Genomic DNA, 26,604 nt, shown 5'->3' with positions numbered 1-26,604 from the left:
TCCAATGTGATATTTTTACACACACACACACACACACACACACACAAACATAGTTTGGTATTTGTGGTTTATGAGGACTCTCCATAGATGTAATGATTTTTATACTGTATGAACTATAGATTATATCCCCTAACCCTAACAAAAAACTTTCTGCATTTTTACATTTTCAATAAAACACTACGGATGTCCTCATAAACCACACTTACAGCATAATACCATCATAACTACTAGTGTATAACCTAAAAACATTTCCTCTTAAACCACCCAAACCTGCGCACACACACGTCGGCACTCCTATCAGCGGTATGTGTGAGGCTGGAGTGTGCTGATAAGAAATGAAGGGGTGTAAGAGGAGTGAAACCACAAAAGAGCACGTCACACATTGCGTGGAAACAAGCATGTTGAGAAGGCGTCACACGACACAAGACGCAAGCACTCACAAAAAGAAAATACATGCTCCTATCACATGAAATTGAAACTGAAAAATGTTAAGACTGTTTCATTGCAATAACTGTCTGAAGTACTTTTGCAAACCAGTTTAATGTTATGTATATTCTGTATGTAGGCCTATTTATGCATTCTCAAAAAGTGATTTGGTTTTTGACTAAGCAATATTGCATGAGCAAGAGTGCTGATATTGTGTCTCACTCGAGAGTGTTTGAATGAAACTTAAGTAAATTAATTCTCATTCTTTTCCACTGTTTCAGTGAACGGCTGTTTTTTTTTTTACCAAATTGGTTCATTTAGTTGCTATCTGCTGGTGTAAGATATAATCTGCAGAAATGATTAATGAATGAATCGTGAAAAGAAATGAACAATGAATCAAATTCCCCACCACTATTTGGAAAGCTGTGAGCACAGTGAAGTGGAGTGATCAAATAGTGACCTACAATTAATAATGCACTAGCGTCCTTGGAATGCTTGGCCAACCAAATTAAAAAACTACAAAACAAACGTACATTTATTTATGATCGAGCAATAGAAAAAAACATCTACTGAATCAGTCAATCAGAATTGAGCTATTTTATTAGTTTAGAATACAGTACAAATGTGGGAGAAAAACAATAAAAGCAAAAATAATATGTTGGCATACTTCTGACCGTAAACATACACACATTCACATATTAGAGAGGAATTTAGATGTTCAGTTTATAAAGCACTTATATAACAGTAAATACATGAGAGGCTAAATTAGAAGTGTTCAAATGATCAATCACTTCTTACTGAAACATGATGTATGAAAACACTGTTATAACATGACAATAACAACATATCAACAAATCATGCACAATGGGTTAGATTTGGTCATTCCTTTGTTTCTTTTTATGAAAGGAGACATTACTTTTTATTCGGCTACGTCAAATACTAAAATTTCTTGGACTGGAGAGCCAAGGACAAGGCCAGAGAGGAAGACACACCTGGAGATACAAAGACGGACAAACCTAATGTTTTTGAGTTATGCAAACAGGTTAATGTTATTCTCAAAATTATATCCAAGCTCCCTTAAAGCCACACTGAACAACAGTGGTGTTAGTATGACTAAAATAAGACCTTTTTTGAGGATACACTACAGAACGTTCTTTTCTTAAAGTTTAACATAAGAACTGATCAAGAAACTAAAATCAGTTAGAAGTGTTTGAACGAACTACAGGGAATGCTGACTATTTAAAACTATGTTTATTTTGTATCATGCTGAATCAGTTGTATCCACAGTAAAACTATTGGCTTTTTTTTTTCACCAAACATTTATAATTTTTTTTTATCTTTTCAGCTTTAAGATGTCAAATTAATTCTGTTGCATACAACAAGGCGGCTCTAATTAAGGATACCCTTTAAGCCTTTGTGCAGATAATACTATTTTAATCACTAATCTATCTATAACTATTTTCTTTAAAGCTGTAACTACAATGTCTTGTCATAGACTTATTACAGTATGTCCATGTAAATTGGAAATACTTTTAATGCAGTTGTGCAATCACTAAATACCTCTGGCAAAATGTGTTATGTTCTCAAACAATGGAAAACAGTTATGGAAAATATTCTTCAATTGATACTGGCTGTGATAATCAATGCAAAAACTCATCATTGTCTCATCATATTTTGTTCAATATCTTTTAGGTCAAAGGAATTTTTTGCTTTTTTTAAATATTATAAGCAAGCAGTTCAATAAATGAAGCATGCATAACAAATAGCACTGTTCCCCCCTTTTCCTCCCATAGTTTTTGCTTTTTTTACATCTATGTTCTGACTCTAGAAACACATCATACCAAGCCTTTCTAAAAGCTAAAAAGTCTGTTTGGGAGAAGCCCTATTGAAAGTGCATGCATTGCTGTGGATATACAGACTTTATGTGTCCCCTCAGTAGTCAACTGTGATACAATTTATGGATGTTTTGAGTTTTATTAAAGGCATGCTGGGAGTCATATGGCTCGCTGAATTGAGACTGAAGTGCAGTACAGTGCTTCTGCACTGACTCAGTCACAGTTAGGTCCAAACAACGAATCAATTCCACCCTAAACTCCCATCCCTTCTCCACCACTCCACATTATATATCAAACAATCTAGGGCTTAAATTGTGTCATTGGCTCAACATTCAGCCAATAAGAAGTAAAGACGGAGGCACTACTATTATGCTCACACATATCAAGCCCGATCAGCAAAGAGAGAGGTGTTTGGAGGGTACGTATGGCCTTGGCTCTGAATAAGGCCATTCAGAAAAGGAAAGGCAGCAGAGCTTTGTCAGCTAAACAGACATTAAGGAAGGCAAGAAAATAGGAAGCCAAAAAAGAATGAGGAATATAAAACACAAAAGATATGTGGCAAATACATGATCAAAACTGAGACAATTTTTGTGTCTTAAATTTGGGTTAGGTTTGTGGTAGGTTTCCACCAATCACGGCTTTGCCTGCTTGGCTCGTTGGGAGTGGCACTTCATGCACAGAATTCTACCATCCAATGGGTAGCAGCCATCAGCGTCTGCCTCTATGGACAGGGGGCGGGCACAATCCTGCAATGAAAAAGAGGAACAATTTGTTATTTTAAAGCAGGTTTTTTATTTTTATGATTCTTCTGCTGACTACTTTGTCGCTAGAACATATGTTGAACGAATAAATAAATTATGTCTCTTCGTACCTCACATCTGTAGCACTTCAGGTGAAAGTTCTTCTCCAAGGCAACAACCCTGATTGTCTCTTCACTTCCAGGGTCGGGAACAATTGGCTCATTGCAGCTTACGCAAAGTGGAGAGAAACGACTGAGAGACAGAATAAAATACGAAAGAGAATGAAAATGAGAGCATTAAAAGTTGACAAGACAGAACATATATAGAATCTCTCTTTTATGACATTCACGATAGTATTAAAGGGAAAGTTTACACAAAAATTCTAATTTGGTCATCATTTACTCACCCACATATTATTCAAAATAAGTTTGTCTTTTATTTTGTCATTATGGAGCTCAACAAAGTATCCCCATTCACTTTCACTATATGAAAATGAGTGGGAGGTACATTCTTTGATATTTCTCATTTTGTGTACGGCAAAAAAAAAACTGTCATATGGGTTTGGAACATCATGAGGGTGAGTAAATGATGACAGAATTGTAATTTATAGGTGAATGGTTCCTTAAATGGGATAATTAGCTAAACTACTGAAGAGTTAACAGTATAATTGAGTGCTGTGGTTCAGTGCAATGGCTCACCGATGGTAATCTTTGACACAGTAGGGGTTGTTGTTATCGTCAGTGATAAATGGAGCGCCCTCCAGGGTGCAGCTACATGTAGTGCAGCAAAAACAGTGGGAATGGAAACATCGGCCCACCGCCTTCAGGACACGATCTGTGATTCGCTCCCCGCAGCGTGAACACACTGACAGAGACTTCTAGAAACACACATACAGAAAAATAGAGAGAAAATAGACATTTACCTTCTCAGAACAAAATGGTACACGGCAAAAATAATTTTATGAATGAATTAATCAGTATATTGTCTTGTTTTCCAGTAAAAATATCTAAACATCCTCACAGCAAGTTATAGTTAGTTGATAAGCAAAACTGTGTAAGATATTAAGGCTTGTTTTCAGAGTATGTATCTTGAGTGTATTTTGGTCTGTGGGACTGGAAGATATTTTTTGTGGTTTTTCACTTGAACAAATCTGCCACTTCCACAGGACAATATACACTTATATTCAAGATACATACTCTGAAAACAAGCCTTCATTTCTCACACTGTTCAGCTAAATTTTTTCTGTATGGATGTTTAGCTATTTTTATAGAAAAACAAGTCAAATACATTTTAATAATTAAATCTAAATGTATAGAAATATAGTTAAATATAAATAAAAAAATATCTAAAGATGTTTTTCCTCACCGTGTAGCAGTCCTCACACTCAGGTGTGCCGTCACGGTCGTAGAACTGCATGCCCTGCAGGGGGTGTAGGCAGGTAACGCAGCAGAAACAATTTGAGTGGAAAAGTTTATCCATCGCTCTGACTGCGGGCTGAGATCTGGACAAAGCCTCTCCACATTTACCACACACCTCTGAAAGAGAAAACTTTTTTATTAGAAACAAATAATAGACAAACTTAAATGTAAGGGATGTTAATTATGGTGTAGTTTTTAATTATGTAATTGGTAAATGGTCTGCACTTATATAGTGCAGATTTTAAGCCTTAACGGTTTTCAAAGCGCTTTACACTGCGTCTCATTTTGGATGAGAACAGATGTATAACTCCTTTTTCACTATAAATTTTGACATGTGCAGTCTTCTTGGAGATCACCATTTCAAGCTTGATTACACTTCTTATAGCACCATCTAGTGCTCTGTGGATGCGTCAAGCACTAGGAAGTTTAATCAAGCTTAAAACCATGATTGTGCCAAGAGACCGCAATGGCAAGGTGTACAGTGAAAATGGAGTTACATTTTGGTCTGTTCTCACCCAAAACTGTTTGGATCACTTCATAAGACATGGATTAAACCACTGGAGTAGTATGTATAATTTTAAAGCTGCCTTTATGCTGATTTTTGAGCTTTAAAGTTTTGATCACTATTCACTTGCGTTTTTATAATCTCCAAAAGAAATCTTTGTGCTCTGTGGAAGAAAGTGAAAGAAAGTCAAATGAGTTTGAGACAACATAAGGGTAAGTAAATAAGGATATACATAATTATTTTTTTTGGGGTGTATTTTTTTATTTATTTTTTTATAGATTATTTGACTAATTGACTCTTTGCTACGCCCCGCCTTGAAACGATGATATTTCAAGATATAAGCATTTCAATTGCATAACAAAATTGAGTAATATTTAACAAAGTTACACAATTAAATTAAATAATTTTTTTTTTTATGAAACTGGAAACCATATCTAAATCCATACATTTTAAAAATACACTTCTTTTTTTTTAACTACCAAAAATCTGTCTCTACCCACCCTAGCAACCAGGCCAATTGGGTGCTTAGGAAGCCTGATTGGAGTCACTCAGCACGCCCTGGATTCGAACGTGCAACATCAAGCCGGTAAGAGAACTAGTGAAGGTGTTTGCATGCAACGCGAGATCAGGGTGTCGATGGGTTTTTACTTAAGCTGTATGACTTTACCCTGATAAAGGGAAGCCATTTAAGGAGTTTACATGACCTTACATATTGTTGGGCTAAGCATAATCGGCGTAAGACTGTGTATGTAAGATAGCTCAGTGTGCTTAAAACATAAGAAAACATTTACGATTAAAACAAAAAAACGATTGCATGATTCATCGAGCATTTAAACATACTTGTGGTAGCTGTGGTACTTAATTAGCAACTTGTGATTATAAAGCATAAAACTCATATTTGAGGTTTGATTGTAATTTATGAAAATCGAAAACCGCTATTCTAAAACACACAGTAATTAGCCTTCTGGGTTGGCCAACAAATTAAACCACTAAAGAGGCACCTACAAAATCAATGCTGACAAAGACAGAGAAACATAACTATAACACTCAAAAATACAGACAAGGGAGAGGTGAACTGATATGGTGTTTAGAAAAATAAACTAACATAGAGAGTCAGTATGAACCAGAACACCTACACAAGACAGATAAAGTGAGAGAGTGAGTGAGAGACAGACAGACAGAGGAAGAGAAGTCTGGCACCATCACACAGTCCATATTTATTACAGATTGTCTGCTGTGCTTCCAACATATGCCATATGGAAGCCAGTGAGGCTGAAATGTAGTATCAAAATAATGACAGAACCAAGACATCAATGCAAAGAGAAAAAGTTTTAAAAGGAATGCAAAGTGAAATCTAAAGGGTGTGGGTGTGTTTGCGCAGGATGGAGAGGTTAGAGTTCAGTCAGTGCGAAGTGTATGTACCTGTAGGAGGACAGGTGATAACGGTGTGTGTGTGTGTGTGTGTGTGTGTGTGTGTGTGTGTATGTGTGTACCTGTAGGAGGACAGGTGATAACGGTGTGTGTGTACCTGTAGGAGGACAGGTGATAACGGTGTGTGTGTACCTGTAGGAGGACAGGTGATAACGGTGTGTGTGTACCTGTAGGACGACAGGTGATAACGGTGTGTGTGTACCTGTAGGATGACAGGTGATAATGGTGTGTGTGTACCTGTAGGACGACAGGTGATAACGGTGTGTGTGTGTGTGTGTGTGTGTGTGTGTGTGTGTGTGTGTGTGTGTGTGTGTACCTGTAGCTGGAGAGGTGCTCACAGGAGGATGTTTGTCCATGTCTTTGATGAAATCCTTTGTCATTTTCTCCAGCTCTTCTACTTCCCTCATGGTGAGAGGAGCTCCACCAGGCCCAGAGCCTGAACCAGACAGCTAGCAAACAACAGCATATTACTCCAAAACATCCCTTTAAAACTAGAAATTGCATAACAAACTACTACTGTACTTTTTGACTTAGTTGCTGTATCAGTTTTATTTTTATTTGTCAAATTTATACTCAAGAAATTTAAGATTAGTAAAATGTACGTTTGAAATTTGAAATTGATATGCATTGTTCAGTAATCATAATCTAACTAACGGTATAGACCTTGTTGTTATATGTACCTATGAATTGTGATAGGGCTATTTTTCCAATTATTGCTGCCTATGAGGACCTTTCACACCAAACAAGAATGTTTTTTGCAATGAAGATTTTTTTTGCAATGAAGATTTTTAACAGAAACAATGGGTTCCTATGGAGCCATTCACACAGTTGTTTTTTTTTTTTACAGCGAGTATGCAGATTCTTTTCCCCTTGCCCTGTGTTGAAATGCCCCAGCCAATAAAATATGAGATTCGGATGTGTTAGGAGCCCCTGCAGTTATCAAAACCAGCGTAACTGGTGGCACTAAAGCACAGAAAGCGGTTTTGACCAACGCCATTAAACGCTGCATTAACTCAAGAAAGAAGTCCTAAACCGGCAGTGAGGATCTGTATTATATTTGCATCAATTGTCTTAGAACCCATATTAGAAAAGATGGTTTGGGTTTTTCTTCACATGTAAATGATAGGTTATAGTTACATCTCTGTCTTCCAATACACAGTGAATGTGTGTTGATCCTTATTTGCAGCCGATAGAAAACAAAATGTGTGCTAAATGTGGCCATGAAGCAGCACTAATGCAGAACCAGAGTAAAACCTAGTCTTACTTAATACTTCACAGGAATAACTCACCCAAAAATTAAAATTCTGTCATGATTTATTAGTTCCTAACTTATTACATTATCTTTTTCAAAATTATATTAATGCATCATGTTACAATCTAAAGCACACCCACCTTTGTAGAGCCAGTGTTTCCTGTTGGTCTATTGAATGATGACACAGGTGATGTCTTGAACTGAGGTGCAGCTGGAGGAGGCGGGGCAACATTTTGCTGGCTGCCAATAGGTGATGTTACAGAGTGATTAAAAGCAGGTGCAGGGGCAGGAACACTTGCTGGAGGAGCAACAGGGGCAGGAGGAGCAGCAGGTGGTGGTGGAAATGAGCTTTGGGCAGGGGGTTTAATGGCATGATTAAACCCTCTTGCGACCCCTGAGGGCGCGGCACTCACTGTTTTAGAGCCAAAATTAGAATTTGGCTGACTGGGAGTAAAGTTGGTTTTCGGAGCAACAGATGGGCCTTTAGCCAATGACTGTGTAGGGGCGGGGGCAGAGGTTTGGCTCTGATTTGCCGGTCGGAAAGTTGTTCGGGCACGCAGCTCCTCAGCCCAGGGGGCAGGGGGAGGCCTATCCTGTAGTTCAGGAGGGGGCAGAAAGGAAAGGGCGGGCTTGGGGGCAGTTGGTGGTGGTGCTGCCGGCTTTGATGCTGGTACTGATGAAAATTGGCTAGGCAACTGACCAAACAAATAGACAGAAGCATGTGTCACACATCTGATGGGAAAAAGGAACTTAACAGGCTTACACAATCACTAAATTGTAACATCAGAGTGTTGCAAGACTGAGATTCTGGAAAATTGCTGTTCTAGAGAATCAGTACATTGTTATCAATACATGACGAATTCCTATATCCTCCACCTATCATTGTCATGAAAACTTTAAGTTCAAACTGCTTAAAAGGTTATTCACCCAAAAATAACAATAGAATCATCATTGACCCTCATGTCGTTCCAAACCATAACTTATCTTTCTTTTGTGGAAAACAATGAAAGTTGAAAGCATACAGTAAAAACAGGGGCTAAGAAGCTCTAAAAAGGACAACAACAAAAAAGCACCATTAATATACTTTAAAATTAGTCTATATGACTTGAGCACTATATTTTAAGTCATCTGGCTTTAAAAGACTGGAATATTGAGTCGTATAAACTACTTTTATGGTGCTTTTTGGTCCCTTTGTTCACTATATGCTTTCATCACGAAGAAAGAGCACTGTGAAGACTCTGCTAAACTTTTATTTTTGTTTTCCACTGAAGAAAGTCGTACTGGTTTGGAACAACACAAGGGTTATTAAATGATGACAGTTTTTTTTTTTTTTTGGTGAACCATCACTTTTAGGCTCATTAAAGTGAAGTAATTAAATCGTGAAGGTCAAGATTAGCATGTCAGAGGTTAAAAAGGTTGTTTGTTGTGTTTACCTTTGGTTTAAAAGGTCCACTAGTCTCCATCTCTGATAGCATATCAGACAAAGAGCCCAGCTGCCTGTCAAAACTTGTCTGTTTCTCCAGCAGCCTCTACAGCCAGAGAAAAAGAGACACATTGAGGAGGAGGAGGGTGAGAGGAGCGAAGCAATGAGACAAAATAAGTGTGGGGTGAGAAGATGTGTTTTAGGACAAGAGAGAAGACAAGAAAGCATGAATCATCCATGAGATCAGATGTTATGTGAGAAAGAGAGCAAGCACATTCAAATTTGAGGCAATAAAAGGGTGGGAAAGAGATACTTAGCAATAAAATAGACTATATAAATATGGAAGAGAAAATAACAGGGTCAGAGCTGAACAAAATACTCCTGAGGAGAAACTAAAATGTGTGGAGTACAGATATAAATAAGGATGAAAGAAACTGTGCCTGGAGTATAATTAATGTAAATTCTGAGAAAATAAAAGGGCAGAATGTGTGTTTGAATCCACAATGAGAGGGATGAAGAAACAAATGACAGTCTTTCACTCGATCACAGCAATGAGCCCTGTTTGAAGCGGAAACATGCACTTTTCTATGATCATAGTCGTATTTTATTTTTTTATCTATTTTATTTGACTCTAATGAAAATGAGGCTGTGGGGTTCTTGAAGGATTGTTCCAGGTTAAATACACTTGACGACTCAATAGCATTTCAACTCAATCAACAGCATTAGTGGCATAAAAAAATTATAATTTCGAAAAAACTTGTATTGAACCTGGAACATTCTTTGAATGTGCTAGATTACATATTTGTTTTAATTGTCCAATGGAAATTTTTTGGAGAGGTGTCTTTTTGACTTAAAGGTGAAGTGTGTAGTCCTTGTTCTACGATAAAATCACAATCCAATCTATACTTTAAAATCTATACTAATTTCATATGCAGATACAACTACAACCAAAGTCATTAATAAGTTGGCTTAAGCCCAAGTATACTTCGGTCAGACCAGATGCAAACTCTAGGTGTCTGCGTACAGGACGTGTGATGCAAATTTCACCACCATTTCACGAGCACTAAACGCATGCAACCCAATTTATGTAATCGTGTGTACTCTAACACATGTGCCTGGAATTATTTACAGTCATTAGTTGGCCCACAAGGTAGCAAAACTCACCGTTGAGCCACTGCGGTCATGAAGTAGTGATAGAAGAGGTAATCGCAGAAAAACAACAGGAGACGATGGTGGAAAAAACAACAGTAGATGTGCATGTCAAAAGCACATGTGTGAGGAGGTCTGGAAACCCGCATTTGTATAACTCGAGCTGAAGGATTATAAAATACATTTTTATGGGTCTAAACTCCTGAAGAGAAACAGTCCAGTATCTCATAGCAGTCGTACCGCGCAACGGCCAACGGCCTGTGTATGCGCGCACAGTTAAATGAAGTATACAGTACTTCGAAAGTCTGAGCGTTCCACTGTATGTAGACGCCAAGAGTTCACGTCAAAACCGAAGTATACTTTGGGGTTTACTGATAAGTGTAAACACTATGGCTCTGTCGTGCTATGAAAATAATGGTATTTCTGTTTGAGGATCCCGACCTCCCAACACAGAAACTTTGGCTCAAACAACATCTCTTTGTAAACTGGGGGTATTCTCCAAGAAACCAGTTTGAAAAGAGTCATCATTTTATTATTTTGTTTGGTGAAGCTAACGGTGCCGAAATTATGCACAACAGTACAACAAACTAAATGAACGGTACTTTTCTTCCTCACAGCCTCACTTTCATTCATGCAAAAATTAAATATGACATCTACCTTGACTAAGTTCTATTACAGTGAGCTTCACTGCCTGACTGTGGCAATGTAAGAGTGATCTCACACACACACACACACACACACACACACACACACACACACACACACACACACACACACACACACGTTGGTCTATCTATCATTATGAGGACTTTCCATAGACATAATGATTTTTATACTGTACAAACTATATATTCTATCCCCTAAACCTAACCCTACCCCTAAACCAAACCCTCACAGAACATTGTTTAATATGTTTTGTACGCTATTTCAATTATGGGGACACTAGAAATGTTCTCATTATACCCTTGTAATTGCCAGTTTGTAACCTAAACAATTGTCCTCGTAAACCACACACACACACACACACACACACACACACACACACACTCACACTCTCTCACACACACACACTTAGATACATTTCTAAGAAAATGCTGCATGAACAAATTGCAATGTTTTTGTGCTGTAGTTTTATTGCTTAAACTAGGTCTGTATGATTCAACAAGGTACTGTGAAAATTATGATGTTGCCCAATTATTAAATATTGCACACACCACAATAACACATCCACTAATAGAGCCAGGGCTTATATACACATGTCAGCAGCCAGCACACATAACTGGGTCATGAACTAGGATAATTTAATTCTGTAAAATGTTCTAGCAGGAATTCCGTATCAAGCCGTAATAAAGGCAAATGCAGTGAAATATTGGTCGGTACAATGCAGAAGCATTTTAAATGGCTTTAGACTTATGGGCAGTTAAGGGAATAGTATAAATTCTGTCATCATTTACTAACACCTTAATGTCATTCAAAACCCATTTGACTTTCTGCTGTGGAAAATATATATTTGCAAAATGAGTGCTCATGTTTTCTTTTAGGCTCTTAAAAATGACAAAGAATTTGGACATTATGCAAAATATTGTCTTCTAGGTTCAGTGAAATAAATAAAGTTGTACAGGTTTTGAACAAAATGAGGTTGAATAAATGATAACAGAATTTTTATTTTAAGGTAAACATCTCTTGCTGAAGACTTGAAATCAGCCTGCACTTAAATCCAATGTCTGGAGGCTTACCTGAGAGTTACCACCTGCACCAGTCTCAGGAAGAGGAGGAGGAGGAGGAGGAGGGGAGGCGGGAAGGGGGCAGAGGGTACGGAGGTGAACTCCTCGGGAGGTGCAGGGAGGGGCAGGTCTTCTGCAACGGGGGGCGGGGCTGGGAATGAAGGAGGAGGAACATCAGATGCAGGGGGTGTGATATGGCACTCCAGAGGGGGGGCTGGGAGCTCTGCATAATCCAGCGGAGGAGGCGGAGGGGGTGGGAAGTCTAATAGACAGAGGCAGTGAATTTCATTACACTAGCACCAATTAACAATGACAAAACACAAACATTTCCGCTGTGTCTTTTCACCTAAACACAAAGCAAGATCACATAGCTTTTGTATATAGTGTACAAGTATATATTTACATCATTGCTTCTTATAAATACAACTCTTGGAATCCTCGGAATTGGAATTACATGGACAATATAGCTATTGAATACAAAATAATGCATTGCAATGCAATGCTTTGAGTAAGATTCAACCGCGTAAAACGCTTTAACACTTGGCTCGAAAGTGGTAACTTGTTTTCTCTTGTACAGAATCTCTCTAACAGTAATGTTTGGAAATGCACTTTGTTGCCAAGCACATGCGTTGCAATGAAAGGCTAAAAGGAGAGGATTACTAAAATTGTGCAAGATGTTAGTTTTGGCAAAAATAAACAAAGCTCAAGTCTAAAAAACAGGTAGTGCAACTTTTCAAAAGCACCTCATATACAGTATTATGTAATAATAAAACAGAAACAATCCAACTGAGGCTTTCGAGATGGTAAACTGAAGAAAATATGATTACTAGTTGCTTTGGTTAAAAGGATAAGGTCTATAATGCCCCTTTTCTAAATAAAGGTGACGATGCCAGTTCCTGATGTCAAACCGCATCACCAGTCTAAGGTGATGCAAAACAAATCATCTGAACTAGATATCAGTGGAAAAAGGGGTACACGTTGTTAAGTTCTCACAGGTAGTTAACTTTAAAGAAAATAGTTTAATAAATGAAAGAGATTTAATTGAAAGGAATTAGTCTTACCCTCACAAACTGTTGAAGGGGGTGGGGGCATCTCTCCAACTCGCCCAATTACGCCTGTGCTTATGGTCTGTACCTTGGGCCGTGGAGGTGCGACTGACGCAAACCTTTTTGGTTGGTTGTAGAATGAAGGGGCGGTGACTTTGAGGGACACAGAGGAAGTTACCACAAAGGGCTTGCTGCTGCTGGAGTCAGCCATCTTAATCTGAAAATAATGGACAATATGTGGGGGCATTATAGTCATGAGCCAACAAACAACAAAATGCATCAGTGTTACAGTTTAAAATTACTTGTCTTTTTCAGTTCATGTGCAATGTAAAAAAAAAAAAAAAAACGAATTCAAGACCACCAGGACTGATCATGTTTGCATAGTTTGGCAAAATAGCACATGTAAAATCTGAACGTTTTGTCAGTGGTCTATTGCTTCGGTGTTTGGAAAAGCTTTGTTTGTGTGGAATTGATACTCTAGAGCAGGGGTGGGGAACCTTTTTCCTATTAAGGGCCATTTGAGTATTTACAAAATAATTCGTGGGCCATACAATTGCTTACCATTTCTGATTATGGGTTGAAATTGTAATATTTTCATACTAGATCTTTCTATAATTATTATTTTTTACAGTTAAAAATAATTTTAAAATTAAAAATAATTTCTCGAATGGCCTCGCATGCTGGGCAAAATAGTCTTGCGGTCCTACACCCCTGAGGCCTTTCTTTCCTCACCCCTGCTCTAGAGAGTCCTCCTGTGAGTAGATTAAACATCTGGGCCAAATCAAAGTCCTCTCCTACATCTCCCAAGTGTTATTTAGCAAAACTAAATGAAATGTTAACTTACAGTTTTTCACATAATGTTTGTATTTAATCGAAACTACAATACATCAAATTTGATCTAAAATAAAATAAATGACTACAAAATAATTTTGGTTTAAGATGCCCAGTATATCATATAAACTAAAACCTTTACAACCTGTCTACATTAAAGATGAAAATGCCACTATTAATGCCCCAGAGATATTAAATATTTTAATTAGATCAGTTAAGGCAAAAAAAAAAAAAAAAAAAAGTAAACTCTAAATGACAAAATACAATCTAAATATACTTGGAAAAACTAAAAGTTATTATAAAACTAGAAAAAAAACTTTTTTAACTGACATTACAAATTTAAAATAAAATGGAAATAAATAATACATTAAAAATTCTAAAATATAATATTGGTGGTTGCAAGTTTTGAACAGCCTGAACTTGAGCAATTTAGCAATGTTTGCAGAGTTTTTCCAATAACATAATGGTTGTAAAATAAGATAATTTCAAAAGCATTCTTTAGTTATGCTGAACAGGTGGCGATGATCTGTTACTCTTTTGAGTTTACTGTAATTACACAGAAGTAAATACATCATGGTCCACATTGCTGTTTATTGTCTTTTCAGCACAAAATTTCTGGCTTGGAAGGCAAGTTTTTACTGTAAACTTTTCAGTGTTTAAAACTAACATGCAAAAGCCATGAATAGCGCACTGTCTAACCAGATCGGAACTAAACAACTGTCTGTCTGCCCAACCGTTATTCATCACTTGGGTGAGGTAAAACAAGGAAATCCTTTACTAAAATATTGCCAACAATAATTTTCATGAAGTAGATGCCAAACAAACACTACACTACATGGGGCTAGTCTGGACATGGCCATTGTCATGCTGAAACTTATAATAGGCGTAGCTGAAATAGCCAAATTAGAAATGTATGTCCAACATTGTCCATATACTTCAGGCCACTTCCACTTATATAATCTCAGGTACTGTTTTGCTGCCTAAATTGACTGGTTTCATTTCCACACTTTGTTTGACTTTGTTTCAAATCCAAAAAAGTTCTCACTCTCTGAATCCAACAGTCACTTTTTGCTGTGGTTTTAGGCAGGGTTTATTTGTTGTCCTTTTTGGAGTTTGACAATCGGAGGCTATTCATTTTCATTACAAAGATTATTCAAATTTCTCCTTTGTGTCCCTTGAAAGAAAAAGTCATAACATTTGAGCAACATTAGGTTGCGTAAATAATGAGAGATTTTCATTTTTGCATGAACGCTTCCTTTAAGTCACGTACTAGCAGGACAGCTGACAAAGATGGTGAAAGAAACATCACGATACACTGTCGTCTAGAGGATATAATTTCCATTCTGAATGTGTGCATGCAAGCGAACGGACGTTCTCGCTTTTAAAGCCTTAGGTATGGTCAACTGAACTTGAGCTAGAGACTGTTGAAGTGCTTGAGACATGTGGATGTGATATTCCTCAGGAGTGCTCTAATAGCATGAGTTATGCACAAATATTTTCTTCAAGCATGTTTGCCATTAAAAACCAAGGCATTACCTCACTCTCCTCCTCTTTCTACTGCAGCAGATCCAAGTCTCATTTGACCCAATGACTGAGTAATTTTTTATTTTTTCCACTGTAATTCTCGTAATACTGCCAGTAAACCATATCAAAGACTCCTACTTTTGAAAGTACGAATTACGGATGATGGTAAACATTTTACATGCAGTAAATTCAGCTGTCTATCCCAGCCAATCAGCTTTCGCCTTCAACCCACTGTTGCCTTTCTAGGGAGATGTATACAAGAATTTTGTGATAGAAAGAAAAGTATCTAGCATTACCTATTGAAGCCACATGCCTGTTATTCTTGCCCGATTACCTCATTATATCCTGTCAGATCATGTTATAGTTTGTCAACAGCCAATGGAGAACAATAAGATAAAAAAAAAGAAAAAGAGAAGAGAAGGAAGGGTGACATGCTTTGTATGGTATCCTATTCACATGTAGTTTTACACATTTTCGTTCCTCTCATTGCAGTTCTATCAACCTCAACCTGATCTGTGCTCTATAGTACAAAAGTAAACAGCAGTAAAAACATATATATATATATATTCACACTGGCATCCAAAATTTGGAATAATGTACAGATTTTGCTGTTTCAGAAGGAAATTGGTACTTTAATTCACCAACGTGGCATTCAACTGATCATAAAGTATAGTCAGGACATCACTGATGTGAAAACAACAGCACCATCACTATTTGAAAAAAGTCATTTTTGATCAAATCTAGTCAGGCCCCATTTCCAGCAGCCATCACTCCAACACCTTATCCTCGAGTACTCATGCTAAATTACTAATTTGGTACTAGAACATCACATGTCATTATTTCAAACACAGTTGAAAGATATTTTGTTTGTTAAATGAAGCTTAACATTGTCTTTGTGTTTGTTTTTGATTTGCCACATTATGCAATAGACTGGCATGTCAAATGGTCAATATTTGTTCAAAAATGGCAAAAAAGAAACAGTTTGCTCTAGAAACTCGTCAGTCAATCATTGTTTTGGAATTAAAGATATACAATGCTTGAAATTGCCAAATAACTGAAGATTTCATACAAAGTTTACACTACAGTCTTCAAAGACAACTGGCTCTAACAAGGAGAGATAGAGATGTGGAAGGTTCAGATGTACAACTAAACAAGAGGATAAGTACATCAGAGTCTCTAGTTTGAGAAATAGATGCCTCACATGTCCTCAGCTGACAGCTTCATTGAACTCTACCTGTTCAAAACCAGATTCATGTACAACAGTAAAGACAAGACTCGGGGTGCAGGCCTTATGGGAAGAATTGCAAAGAAAAAGCCACTTTTGTTAGTATTGTTTTAGTTTATTTGGTTAGAATGAGCAAAGAACACAGACATTGGACAACAGATAATTAGAAAAGAGTGATATGGTCTTAAATCCATTGAGGATTTGGGTGATCAGCTAGACTGTAAGGTGTGAGAAGTGCCCGACGAGACAGCCACATCTATGGCAAGTGCTACAGGAAGTGTGTGGTGAAATGTCACCTGAGTATCTGAACAAACTGACAGCTCGAATGCCAAAGATCTGCAAAGCTGTCATTGTTGCACATGGAGGATTTTTTGATGAGAATTCTTTGAAGTAGTTTAAGAAGTTCTGAACATTTTGTTCAAATTGTAAAAATAATTTCACATTATTAATGTCCTGACTATACGTTGTGATCAGTTGAATGCCACTTTGGTGAATAAAAGTACCAATTTCTTTCCATAAGAGCAAAATCTGTACATTATTCCAAACACTTGCCTGCCAGGATATATATATATGTATGTAAGTAATATCACACGAGCAAGAGTGCGTTATGGCCCTACATTAACACTGCTGTGATTCGGCAGTAGTTAATTACAGCAGTGTTATGTAAGGCCATATCGCATGATTGCGAGTGTGATATTGCTTATATACAACAGTTCAATGAACAAGTACATGTAAAAAAAATGTTTTTTTAAACCAAGTACGTTCATAAACACGCATTTGTGCATGGAACTACTTTCTTACGCGACGGATCAGAATCTGCTGTTGCTGGTTCAAAACAAATGATGCATCCAAGCCTTCGTTAGTAATTCAAAAAGTTCACTTCAGAAATAGTATGGATTGGGCTGATTCTAACAAGTTATTGGATAAACAAGGATGGGTGTGCGTGTGTGTGTGTGTGAGAGAGAGAGAGAGAGAGAGAGAGAGAGAAACGGAGTGTGTGTGATCACCTGTTACCACTCCCAAGCAGAAATGCTGTCAGCATTCTGAAGGTCAGCTTTCTCGGTGGAAAAATAGCATCCAAGTGGGGGTATTTCTCCCTATTTCGTGGTAGCCGCGCAAGAGTCGATCACTATAGAAACGGCGATATCCTCCGCCATTTTAAACAGTGTGTATCCAATGTGGAAACTCGGTAAGCACCTCGAGTTCTGTAATCAAAAAGTCCTTTGTATCTCTCAGCTGCAATGAGCCTTAATCCTGAAATTGTTCTTTTAAAGCCTTTTAAAACAATGTCCTAGCTTAAGTAATGTAGTATCGATCACAGAGCGCTGTTCTATGTAAACAATGACTAACGGATTCAATTTATGTTACCAACTGGCTCATATTACACACAATCATGATCTTTTGCCACCACCTGCTGGCTAACATATGTAATTTCAAAAATAAAGACTAACTCCTTATATATATGCACTGCTCTTACACCTTAGTTTAGAATGGCACGAACTCAAGCTGGGTGATACACACAGTGAAGCATCCGAGTGCTGATTCTGTCAGACCATCAGTGCTCGTGGAACGTCTCTCGTCCAATCAGATTTGAGGACCAGAACTAACTGATATAGATATATATATATATATACACATACACACATATACATACATACATATTTACACACACAAAGTATCTCATAAAAAGTGAGTACACCCCTCACATTTTTGTAAACATTTGATGCATGCCAAGCATGTCTCCAGACCTAAACCCTATTGAGCATCTGTGGGGCATCCTCAAACGGAAGGTGGAGGAGCACAAGGTCTCACAAAATATTGACACGTTGGGCTCCAATTTGGACATTTTCACTTAGGACTGTACTCACTTTTGTTGCCAGCAGTTTAGACATTAATGGTTGTGTGTTGAGTTATTTTGAGGGGACAGCAAATTTACACTGTTATACAAGCTGTACACTCACTACATTGTAGCAAAGTGTAATTCCTTTAGTGTTGTCACATGAAAAGATATTATCAAATATTTACAAAAATGTGAGGGGTGTACTCACTTTTGTGAGATACTGTGTATAATATATATATATATATATATATATATATATATATATATATATTAAACAATTCAATACTTAAATAAAAGACCTTTCACCTCATTTTCAGTTTTAATTTGGAACTTGAGGGATGGAGACCAAAAGATAAGATTATTCATAACAAATGAATGATAAGTTTGTCATTATAACACACACACATACGCAATGACTCAATGAACAATGACACTACTATGAAACAAATAATTCTCTAAATTCTGACTGACATTCATAAAATAGGTGATATGGATTATTTACACATGCATCCTCACATCTGTTGAATTCTATAGTAATGCAGAAAGTTGCAAACTAAACAACTAAAATGTATCTAATTACAGCATCCATTAAAGTTCTCCCTTGCTTTGACTAGGGATGTGCTTGAGTCGAATACTCAAGTATTCATTCTGCAATAATTATTTGAATAGTAAAAACACTATTCATATGTTGCAAAGTTTTGCTTTTCTGGCCGTAAATACAGTGAAATGCATGTTAAATTCTGAAGACACAAACTAAAACTGGCAGTTATAACAGACTGCACTGGGTGCCACTGTTGAATGTGGACACAAGTTGATCACATTTGATGAGCAAAACATTGTGTCAGTACGTTCAGATGGACACCAAAAAAAACGGGGTTATTGCCAGAATGTGGCTTACTGTTAGAAAGCTGGGTTCCTGTCGTTAAATGTACTGGATAAGGGGTGTACATTTTACTCCCGTATATGTGCAGCTTGGCAGAAAGCGGTGTCCCCATAACAACCTAATCCCCGTGACATTTCTGTAAACAACAAACATGGCATCCGAGAAAGTCTTCGCTAGCTGAGGTAAGGGACATTCCATAATTTAAACTGGTGTATATAAATGAGTATAGTTTACGGAGCATGTTTCTAAAAACAAAAACATGATATACAATATAAACATAACTATTATATATTGAGTATTTGTATTCATCCTGTACGATAACTGCGTCAGTCTACTTCATTAGCATTTTCTTTTTGTTCGCTTTGCGTGAGCTTCAATGCTTTCATTCTATACATTTTTGTTTTCACGCATTGCTTGTTTAAATATTTTCAACAACAAAAAACACAGGACATGATATAAGCTTGTTTTGTATAGAAGCTTGTTTTTTTAATGGTGATGCAACCTTTATGACTAAAAAAATATTTTATTTTACTCTCTCATTAATTACCTTCATTTAAATAATAGAATATTAAAATATTTGTTTTTTATGATCTTAAATTTTCGAATACCAAATAATTGATGAATGCCCATCCCTAGCTTTAACTGGTTTGGGACACGTCTGTTGCAAGTGTTAATTTGTCACTCTCGTGTGTAAATAACGTAAAGCCCTTTGCACACGTATGCAGATTTATAAATTTTGAATAGAAACAACGGATTCCTATAGAGCAATTCACACCTTAGTGCCCTAAGATTTCCGGGTTGCGGAAAACAGACGGAATCGCAGAATCCAGTCTTAAAAATTTTATTAACTATAGAAAGCGGAATATCATGGAAATGGACAAACTTGGGATATAATTAATGTATAAATGCACAATTAATCAAATTAACATCGTGATTTTCCTAGTATGATGGATGATTAAACCACAAAATCCTTTTTTTAATTAAAAACCATGGCTGAGCTGCAAGCTTCATCAGTAAGTGAACTGCTTTTACAAAGAGAAGTCAGGTGAAGTCGTTTAAAGCATCTGGTTCTCACTAAAACATCAAAATAAAAGTCCCTTTTAACAAGACGTCTAAAATGTAAAAAAGCGATATATATTACTTCTGTATAGCAAAATGTAAAATTCGAAGTAGTAGTATTAATAATGATAATAATATAACAATAATTATTACATTATATCTAAGCAATATCTCACAAACAAGATTTTATTTTCTGCTTTCACTCTACTGTGCAGCACTGTATTTGACTAAATAAATACATAAACCTCAAATGTTGTGTTTTGGATTCTGCTGTGAGTATCAGTATAGAAATTCTTCATTTACTAAAACATAATACAATGACATGTTGAAAATAAATTGTTCTGTTTTCACTTTATTAAAATTCTAGAAAATGCGAGTTTTGGAACATGTGTCAGGAGTCACTACAGTTCCAAAATCGGCGCAATTGGTAGTGCTAAAGCATAGAAAGCAGTTTTGACAGCTGAAATAAACACTGAAGTAACCTTAGGAAGAAATTCTGGTCCAGCAGGGACAATGTGTATTTAATTTGCATGAAATTCCTTTAAAACTGAGAAAAAATAAATTCCCATATGGGTTCTCTTAACATGTAAATGATATTGCAGCAACATTGCCTTGTATCCCCTTGTAACCTCTCTGATTTTTCATGGATTGTCTTTGAAGAATCAAATGTTCTAACTGGAAAAGACGCAATTAAGATTATTCAATAATATTTGCTAATTTTTACCATAACTTCAACTCCTGCCTTCTAAAACTGTATATTCCCCTGCTGACTCAGCCCAACTCTTGTGCTGGTAGAAGAGTGGGTTATCATAACAAGCTGATGATGTTGACTGGTTTTGTTTATCATGTAGAACTCTGATATTTTGAGATATTTACTATCTTCTGACAGAGAGAGAGGTCTAGTGGAAGACTATACTATACTATACTATATTGCGGCATCTTTGTCTTTGTATCTCTTTTTTAATAAAGAACTTTACGGATCTTAAGTGTTTTTCTTAGCTAAATATTAATCATATTTTAATATTGACTTGCAGTGCACTCCGTGTCTTTGTAACGAAGTGCCTTTTATACCAAAATCATGGTGGTATCTCTGAAAAATTATGTAATTATTGCTGTGCTATTGTTAACATTTAGTCATTAACAGCTGTGTTGTCATTATGTTTGTGGTATCTAATAATGGGTCAGACTGAAGATGGGTTTTGTTGGCTGGGATTTCTGTTTTATTGTGCATTAAATAGACTCTTGTATCGTTTACATTTTTGTCACATTTAATTTATAGTATGCAAGGTTTTGAGCAAATGTTCAACACAAGCAGATATACACTCACCTAAAGGATTATTAGGAACACCATACTAATACTGTGTTTGACCCCCTTTCGCCTTCAGAACTGCCTTAATTCTATGTGGCATTGATTCAACAAGGTGCTGAAAGCATTCTTTAGAAATGTTGGCCCATATTGATAGGATAGCATCTTGCAGTTGATGGAGATTTGTGGGCTGCACATCCAGGGCATGAAGCTCCCGGTCCACCACATCCCAAAGATGCTCTACTGGGTTGAGATCTGGTGACTGTGGGGGCCATTTTAGTACAGTGAACTCATTGTCATGTTCAAGAAACCAATTTGAAATGATTCGAGCTTTGTGACATGGTGCATTATCCTGCTGGAAGTAGCCATCAGAGGATGGGTACATGGTGGCCATAAAGGGATGGACATGGTCAGAAACAATGCTCAGGTAGGCCGTGGCATTTAAATGATGCCCAATTGGCACGTAGGGGCCTAAAGTGTGCCAAGAAAACATCCCCCACACCATTACACCACCACCACCAGCCTGCACAGTGGTAACAAGGCATGATGGATCCATGTTCTCATTCTGTTTATGCCAAATTCTGACTCTACCATCTGAATGTCTCAACAGAAATCGAGACTCATCAGACCAGGCAACATTTTTCCAGTCTTCAACTGTCCAATTTTGGTGAGCGCTTGCAAATTGTAGCCTCTTTTTCCTATTTGTAGTGGAGATGAGTGGTACCCGGTGGGGTCTTCTGCTGTTGTAGCCCATCCACCTCAAGGTTGTGCGTGTTGTGGCTTCACAAATGCTTTGCTGCATACCTCGGTTGTAACGAGTGGTTATTTCAGGCAAAGTTGCTCTTCTATCAGCTTGAATCAGTCGGCCCATTCTCCTCTGACCTCTAGCATCAACAAGGCATTTTCAGCCCACAGGACTGCCGCGATACTGGATGTTTTTCCCTTTTCACACCATTCTTTGTAAACCCTAGAAATGGTTGTGCGTGAAAATCCCAGTAACTGAGCATATTGTGAAATACTCAGACTGGCCCGTCTGGCACCAACAACCATGCCACGCTCAAAATTGCTTAAATCACCTTTCTTTCCCATTCTGACATTCAGTTTGGAGTTCAGGAGATTGTCTTGACCAGGACCACACCCCTAAATGCATTGAAGCAACTGCCATGTGATTGGTTGATTAGATAATTGCATTAATGAGAAATTGAACAGGTGTTCCTAATAATCCTTTAGGTGAGTGTATATGGCAATAAGATACAATCGGTATTGTTCCAACTGACAACATTTGTTTTAACAGTCATTATGAGCGTGCATTATGCAGAGATTTTAAACAAATGCACTTAACACAAGTAAATACAGTATGCCTAGCAGTGGCATATCATCAGAATTGTTAATACTGATAAAATGTTTTCACCATTAACATGTTTTAACAATTTATATAATTTTCTTTTACACTATCCCTCAGAATGTCAATGAATGATAATATTGCCAGTAAACCTATCCAGTAAGTGAAATAAAATAGTTTGTGAAAGTGTCTCCAATGTTTTTTCTATTTTTCTTTGGTGTTCACAGCAGTCATTCCCACTTATTAAAATGCGTCTACCACAAATAAACAGCATACCAAACCTCTACCCGTGGATTTCTACCTCATTTATTCCGATGGATTTCTTACCTCATCTACCTCATATTTCTACCATCGCACAATATATACTGTACATAGAGTGCATTAACATTCTCATTCTTACACGATCATGCTTAAAGGTGCGTTTAACGTTGTCTTAGGCTTGCACTGACACTTAGCGGCTTGGATGCAGCATCATTCAAAAGCAATAGTTTTCAGTTACAGATGCTAATTTAGAAATTCACCATTTACAGTAAGCCATGATCCATTTTATTATATTCATTATTTAAACTTCATTAATGAGGGAAAATGTCCAATAACAGGGCAGTAACTGAGATTAAGTGAGTAGTATTTGGCTGGTCATGTGATCTTAACATGGCAGCCCCCATGAAGGGACACTCTCCATGTTGAATAAAACAGCTTTTATAAGGTTACTAATAACTAGAGTCTTCATCTCATGTGAGTAATCATGATTTTATACATATGTTTCATTTTAATTAATTTAAGGAGTACAACTATTTTAATGAGGAAAAAATTACTAAATGCACCTTTAATAAGCCATAATGTAAATGCCTTAATCAGCATTCCTTAATCAGGGTAAGGTCATAAACAGTCTAAACTAGGGGTGTAATGGTTCAAATTTCTCACCGTTCGGTTTGTATTACGGTTTTAGGGTCACTGTTTCAGTACGGTTCGGTATTTGTTATGTTCAGGGGGAAAACATATTACTGCCAATTCCAAAGTAAAAATTTGGTAACAGATACGTCAAGAGATTTGCCCTCACAACAAATCACTATGGTTTTAAAATAGTAACCATAGTTTAAACATTGTATATGTAGTAAAATCATAGTAACCACAAAATTAACATGGTTACTGACATGACAATACCATAGTAAAATCAAGGTTAATATATTTAAACTACAATATGACTGTTGTAAAACAATGGTTAATTGCATCAAAACTATGATGTCTGCCATGAAAACAATGGTGACTGCAGTCATTGTTACATCTGTCATGGCTACTACAATATTATTATAGTAAAACCATGTTTAATAAATAGCTACTACAGTATTACTACATAAAACCATGTAATGATGAATCATTCTATGAAAACCATGATTTCTGCTAAGAAAACCATGGTGACAACAGTCATGCAATTACAGTCATGGTTACTACAACATTACTATAGTAAAACCATGGTTAATTTTCATTTCACTTTCCATAATTACAAACTCAACATTAACTTAATACCTTCATTGTTATGCTACATGCGTCAAAATAAAGTGCATTTCAAACTCAATTCAATGTCACTATAGAAATAAACTTGCTATTAAAATGAATACAAGAATGGAGGTCATAACACGACTCAAGTATTTTAATCAATAAAACATGGAAATCCCACATCTTTATCAATGGAGTAAGGGCAACATAACTTTGGCTATGAACACCCCAAGCATATTAGTTCTATCGGGAAGACACGCAGGCTTGAGTCAAGTTTGAGATGCCATTTATTTGATAGATGTAAGACGGGAGATGATGTCTCTCTCTTTGGCGTAGGCCCCGTCCAGCAGTCCGAGGTAGTTGTACCCGGAACTGTCATGTCCTGCCGGAGATAGGAGGCAGGGGCGAGGAGCCTACCCCTCTGCGGGACAGGGCTCAACTGGTGGTGGTGGGGAGGTGGAGGTTGCAGTGTTAGCACACCGAAACAGCAATGTGATAGATTGTGAGCAGACTTATAAAGCATTGGCTTACGTGCGATTGGCTAGGAGTTACCCAGCTAATGATGTGATGATGTGCACCTGCTGGTCTTCCCGCTAGAACTACGCTCCACTTCCATTTCTTGTTTCATGTCTGTCTACTAGCAAGTGACTGTTTAAAGACAAAAAAGGAGTGTGTCTGTGTGCAGTTTCAGGCTCACCTGCGGTCTGTGCACACCATGCTCTATATATCCTCTGGTAAAGTCAGCGTAAATAGCTAATGAAATACTGGTGTATTATCAGTATATGGCACTCGCATCGAGCAATGTCTGCAAACACTGCCTGTTTTGTACATGTTTTTTGACCATTACTGTTGTAATTGACTGCATAAAAAAATGTTCCCAAACATGAGACTTAAATGATGCAGGGGCTGCTCTCTTGTGGCTTGTTTTCTCCGCTTGCCATTTTGCCAACTAACACATGAAGAGCTATGATGTCATCAACTGATTTAACATACTAACAGTTAATAGGACAGCTTCTCGCAGTAGAAGGTTGACCCACGTGAAATACAGACAGAGTGTGTCCATCTACAGAGCCATACAGGTTCATTAGAGGTTACAACTGTGCATGTCTATTTGGCACTTAATTTTATTCGCCAAACTGTATGATCCAGATGCGTTATTACACTAGAGATGAACCGCATAGCAAATGCTTTCCGAACCATATGGTTCGTTATTATTATAATAACGAACCATTGCACTCCTATTTTAAACTGAACAAAACATGTTACCCTGAATTCTAGTTGCATGTAGTGTTTCCCCACAGGATTTTGTGAGACTATGGGGGGGTGGACCGCCGACCCTCTGGGGGTGGAACAGAAATGGAACAGAAATGGAGAAAACTTGAAAAATGTACTGGTTTCTCTTTCCATGAAAATATTCCATGGGACTAGAACTTTCAAGCTTCAAATATTATTCAAAAGCATAATTTAAACATCATAAAAATGGTTCATATGAAAAAAAATGTTTTACATTTTAAAGTGAAATACTTCCATCTGGTGCACTTTGAGAGAAAAGTTAAGAGGCTAGTGTTGTGTTCTTGTAAACAGTTTCGTGCTCTTAAAGCTGCAGTAGGCAACTTTTAAATAAATTGAATTGTGAGAAACCGAACCCCCAATTCTTCCCTATATACATGATGCTCATCACCCCCAGCCAGGTTTTAATTGACAGCTGTTCATAAACAGAGCCAAAGCCTGCCTCGCCAAAAGTGATTAGCTAAAATATTTTTGTATACTCATTCTGAAAAGCAGGGTACAAAGTCAGTTTCAGCTTTTTATCTTTTAATGTTATCTCAGACTGCTAACGACAGTTAGCGAAGCCGTAAGCAGTGTAACGCTATGGCAATTAACCTAGTAACGCTAAGCACTTCGGCAGTAATATTATCTGTTTGCTCTTGTACACTGATGATGATAAACTGTGTATGGAGTAGGTGTATAATGCAGTGGATACATTTAATGAAAGTTAACGTTACTTACCTCAAAGATTTGTTGTCCTCCTCAACCAACTGACTTTAGACGGATCCAGGGATACTCCAATGCATATATCTGCGAATGTGTGTGAGCTTGTGAGTTTACAGCAGTGGGGGAGGAGCTGACTGAACTGACTGTAGCTGA

General features: G+C 37.2%; 1 protein-coding gene across 1 annotated transcript; it reads right to left on the bottom strand.

Annotated features, from left to right (window-relative positions):
* Positions 1–1,014: 1,014 nt before the first annotated feature.
* LOC127657921 (zyxin-like) lies at positions 1,015–26,604 on the bottom strand. Its single transcript, XM_052146914.1, is given in 11 exon segments — positions 1,015–3,007; positions 3,133–3,253; positions 3,700–3,878; positions 4,367–4,536; positions 6,672–6,804; positions 7,748–8,302; positions 9,041–9,136; positions 11,916–11,971; positions 11,974–12,165; positions 12,965–13,166; positions 26,467–26,604. Coding segments are annotated over 10 exon segments (1,812 nt in total). The 5' UTR covers positions 13,161–13,166; positions 26,467–26,604; the 3' UTR covers positions 1,015–2,893.

The sequence above is a fragment of the Xyrauchen texanus genome, chromosome 17, assembly GCF_025860055.1.
Source record: "Xyrauchen texanus isolate HMW12.3.18 chromosome 17, RBS_HiC_50CHRs, whole genome shotgun sequence".
Lineage (NCBI taxonomy): Eukaryota > Metazoa > Chordata > Actinopteri > Cypriniformes > Catostomidae > Xyrauchen > Xyrauchen texanus.
Note: the sequence above shows the minus strand (reverse complement) of the source record. Positions and strands in the feature narration are given on the sequence as shown.